Source organism: Mesitornis unicolor, unplaced genomic scaffold (assembly GCF_000695765.1).
Source record: "Mesitornis unicolor isolate BGI_N332 unplaced genomic scaffold, ASM69576v1 scaffold45149, whole genome shotgun sequence".
NCBI classification, from domain to species: domain Eukaryota; kingdom Metazoa; phylum Chordata; class Aves; order Mesitornithiformes; family Mesitornithidae; genus Mesitornis; species Mesitornis unicolor.
Window position 1 is genome coordinate 2,649 of NW_010207474.1, and position 4,446 is coordinate 7,094.

General features: G+C 35.4%; 1 protein-coding gene across 1 annotated transcript; it reads right to left on the reverse strand.

The window, feature by feature from the left end:
* Positions 1-306: 306 nt before the first annotated feature.
* On the reverse strand, positions 307-3,765 carry LOC104533557 (ubiquitin-conjugating enzyme E2 variant 2; the record flags this gene model as incomplete). Its single annotated transcript, XM_010192124.1, has 2 exons — positions 307-432; positions 3,620-3,765. Coding segments are annotated over 2 exons (272 nt in total), but the record flags the coding sequence as incomplete, so codon positions are not given.
* Positions 3,766-4,446: the final 681 nt, after the last annotated feature.

The following is a 4,446-nucleotide window of genomic DNA, read 5'->3' on the forward strand; positions in this document are numbered from 1 at the left end:
TACCTATGTGGCTTAAACACTTTTTTCCTGTTCAAAATTAAAATCTTCAGCTTCATTGAAAAGAAACAACTGTTTCAACACTATAAATAATGCTTGTCTCATTGATAAGCCACTAAGAACCACTAACATACTGCAAAAGCCTAAAAATAGTAGTAGGCAAACAACATCTGATTCAAACCAAGTACTTATTTTGTAAAATTTAAATATGAAGCTCTGTCCAGCATGCATATTCCTCACCTGGGTTTTTCACAGAAATAATTTCTAGTACAGATTAACAAAATGGTTGATCTTACCATTTCAACTTACCATTCCATTGGAATTATTTATTCCATTCATATTAATTTTAGTTACAAATCTAACTGTAGGAGGTGCTTCTGGATATTTAGGTCCGCACTCTACTTTCAGACTGTATATTCTGTTTTCATAGTTTGTCTAGAAAGCAAAAAGACAGACTAATGCATCTTACTGAACCCTGAATATTAATAAATTAAAAAAATAAAGCAAAAGCAAGAGTAATAAAGACAAATGAGAGAAATATGAAATAATTATAAACCTGTTAATAGTATGTACCAATTGATGGTCTTTGATTACTAAATGATATTCCACTGTTTTGATTATACTGATTACTTGACGAATATGTATGAGTTACACTTCTGATTGACCATACCATACAAAAGTTTTAACAGTATACAATTATTTTTTAAGTCACATTTATGCTTCCTACCCACCTGCATTCACAAAACAACTTTGGTATAGTAGGGGCTGACAGAAAACCAATAACCTTAAGGAAAATTACCACTTTCCCCTGTAAAAAAAAAGATCTAACACTGCAAAACAATTGAAATTGAGAAAGATGAAGATGTCAATAAGCCCACAGTTAAGACAAAACCAAGAACAAGATGAAAACAGTATTTCCAAAAAACAAATTCACAAAGTAATTAACATTCCAGAAAGTATCTAAATCTTCCATGGCTGAGGATTGCTTGGGTTCCTAGAGGATTTATGAACCGTGGACAGTAAAGTGACAGGTAGTTTGCAGAATACATCACTCCAAAGTGACTATGGAACAGATCATTCCAAGGGCAAATACATTCAGAGGAAGGCCAATTAGAAACTAACACAGCTCTCTCTTTTTTTTTTTTTTTTATCTTGTCAAGTAGGCCATGCACAAGAAAAAGTAACAGTGGCTTTGCTGGTCGCTGATGCACATGCCTCTGTGCTCCAAAAGGAAAATAAACCCACTCTCTACACCTGTCTTTTCATTGGCACAACAGATACAGCTAACATGAACCAAAAGCAGTAACATGCCTCTGAAGTACCATCTTTACACTGCTCTGCATCAGCCAGCTGTCATTCTCTCCAAGCAGAAGTATCAACCTCACAGTTAGGTTATCAAATGACAGTCTACTCTGTGGTCAATTAAAAGGCAGAGTGGAAACTGGACTACTGAAGCACGTTAACTGTGGCCTATAATTTTGAGAAGTCATAAGAGACTGAGCAGCAAGTGGGTCAGAAAGAAAAAAGGCAAAGCAGGACATTCTTTCCTAGAAAAAGGTTTTCTATTGTTCTTTCCCATTAAAAGCTAAAGGTCTGATAAAAGTAATCTTGCCCTGCTACTGCTGCAAGAAAACGCAGTAACAAAACTTGTCATTATTCACTCAGATAAAACAATTTACCTCCCTAGAAAGGGATGCTGCCAGTTTGAGTAGAAATATGCCAGAATGTATATACACTGCTCACACCTCTGAAAAATTCTACAAAAGGCACTTATTCTCATTCCCTAATTTCTATCCAGGTGACTTCACAGTTTTGCTCAGTTTTTCAAGTCACTGTTTTATGCAAACCAAGCATCCCTGGCCAGCTCCTCAAAAAGCCTAAAACCACATTTTTTTGGTAGCCATGTTGTGGGAAAAATGTTTCCTTTATTCCAAAACAAATCATCCCCTCCTCCCTCCATGTTGGTTCACTTTTTAAATGAAGCAAGAAAAAAAAATGATAAGCAAGTTTTGCACAGCTTTAGAGAAGCCATGCACATGAAGAACTTCATCCTGGGGACGGTATTAACAACTTTCTCTGTGTTCTGCCTAAATGCACCCTGACTACATCACTCAGACAAGTCCAGAATCACCCATCTTCGACAAACCCTAAAACTGGTTATACAGCTGTTCTCAAGGTGCCATCACTGGCTTGGGAGCTGGTGGCTTTCTACAATCACCACATACTATCAGCAAGACTGCATGATCCTGAAATGGCCCAAGATATTATTTCTGTGCACTTTTTAATTAAAAAAACCCAAAACGACAGCAATATAAATTAACCAGAATTAAAAGTGCATCCCAGGGTTTGGGTTTTTATTAATTTTTTAAAACACATGGGCTCCTACATAATAATCACTCCCTTCAAAGATGTGTTAGGAGTCTACCTTAGGCTGAAGCAGAAACCAGTCACAGACAGTTTTGGAGGGTGTTTGGAGAGTCAGGGAAACACTACTTCAGTATGCTCACATTTGCAAGTTCTTTTCAAAGCCCACTAAGACCATAAACTTTCTTCAAAATGTATTCAAACACTGTGATTCCATAGAAACTACTATCCAAAGCATACCATCATTATACTTATATTTTAAATAGGTTCTCTCTCAAATGCTTCTAAATCTTAGGAGCTCAGCACAATTATGCAGAAGTTCAAAACAGTCTACTGCAAGTTGCACCTGACTTCCAAGAGGAGCTTGAATTACATTGAATTTAAGTCTGGAACTCTGTTACTCTGGATGACATTATCTTCACCCAGGCCAAGTTCTGATCTCAGTTATTTTCTTGGATAGTTCTTCCTGCCCTGCAGCACTGAAGGACACACAAAACAGTGACCTCATGTTAGCAGTGAAACACATAGGCTAACTTAGGGCTACTTGAAGGATACTAATTTAAAGTTCTCATTTACACAGTAATATTTTGTGTCATGTTGTAACTCATGAGAAAGTGTGCATGAGTCAAGTAAAGATGTGTCCACCCATAGCTGACAAGGCTGATACTCAGACACAAGAGATTACTTCTCTTGCAGGTCTTGTCAGTCTAGACAGCATTCTACAGAAATTAAAAGGTCAAAAGGGTTTAAAATTTGTGTATATATTTTATCTTCTTAGAGGTAATTAAGAACTGTTTGGTCTTCAGGCATGATTCAACTGAAATGCATAAACTGCTATACCCAAAGACTATTCCATAAAACTTGTGAAAGTTGACAATATATTGGCAGTTTGCTACAGAACTGAATTTATCAGGCACATATGGTAAATTGTGGAAAGACATCCTGCTTACTGTACTATCACTGTACACTTATGAGATGTAATGGTGGAAATACAAACTGAATATATTCCTAACTCAGTAATAGTTTCACATCACTATTGGCTTATACTGACAGCTGCAGGAACACGTATTAGGGGAGGCTAGACTGAAAACACTAACATGCCAGGAAGTGATGAATTCTAACACAATTATGCAGTGTTTCTACAACTTCATACATTCAATTCTAACTAATTCCCTTACACTGTAGAAAAGTAAAATAATTTTTTGCATTTTGTTTTGCCTACAAACTTAAGAAAAACATTTTAATTTATCACACTTACCCTCGGTGGCCCAATAATCATTCCTGTCCATCTGGTGAGTGTCATATCTTCATCATCTTCAAGGCCCCAGCTTACTGTACCATCACCTACTCCTTTCTGCCCTTCTTCAAGTTCTTCCAACAAGCGAAAATTACGAGGTACTTTAACTAGAGAAAAGGGAGGAATGTAATTAATAATGTTCACATTAGGGAAAAGTAAACAATTTCATTGATTTATATAATGCACTAGAAACTGCTAAATAGACTTTCAAAGCCAAACAAGTATTTCCTGTGTGAATTTATTTAGCACTCCAATTGTTTTGAAGTAACTATCCACTTCACTGGAAGCTAGATACTACCATGATAGCAATACAAACTATAAAAGATAAAGTAAAAGAGCTCTCTTTAGTTTGAAATGGCTTAATTCAGATGCTCTTTCCCAAGCACAACACTGTTTAGAGCCAGCATATTTCAAAATCAACTCACTGTCAGATTTTACTTAACTAGAATCCACATAAAATTTATATGGCAAATCTCCTCCAAAAATAATTAAAGAATGGAACATTTAACATAAATTATCTTAATAAATGTAAATCATAAGAGAAAGATGGAAACATTTTCAATTTCATTTCATTAAAAAAAACCAAGTATAATATCTGAAAATAAATTAAAAACTAAGTCTTTTTCTAATCTACTGATTATTATTCCCACTTGAGAAAAAATAAGCACAGAAACACTGATTAAGTTGTTAAACAGAGATAATGACACAGTCACAACAGAACATGAAGATGTATTACCTCTAAAGATAGCCAAGTAACCTTCACTTACTGAACTATAATTACTGGATTT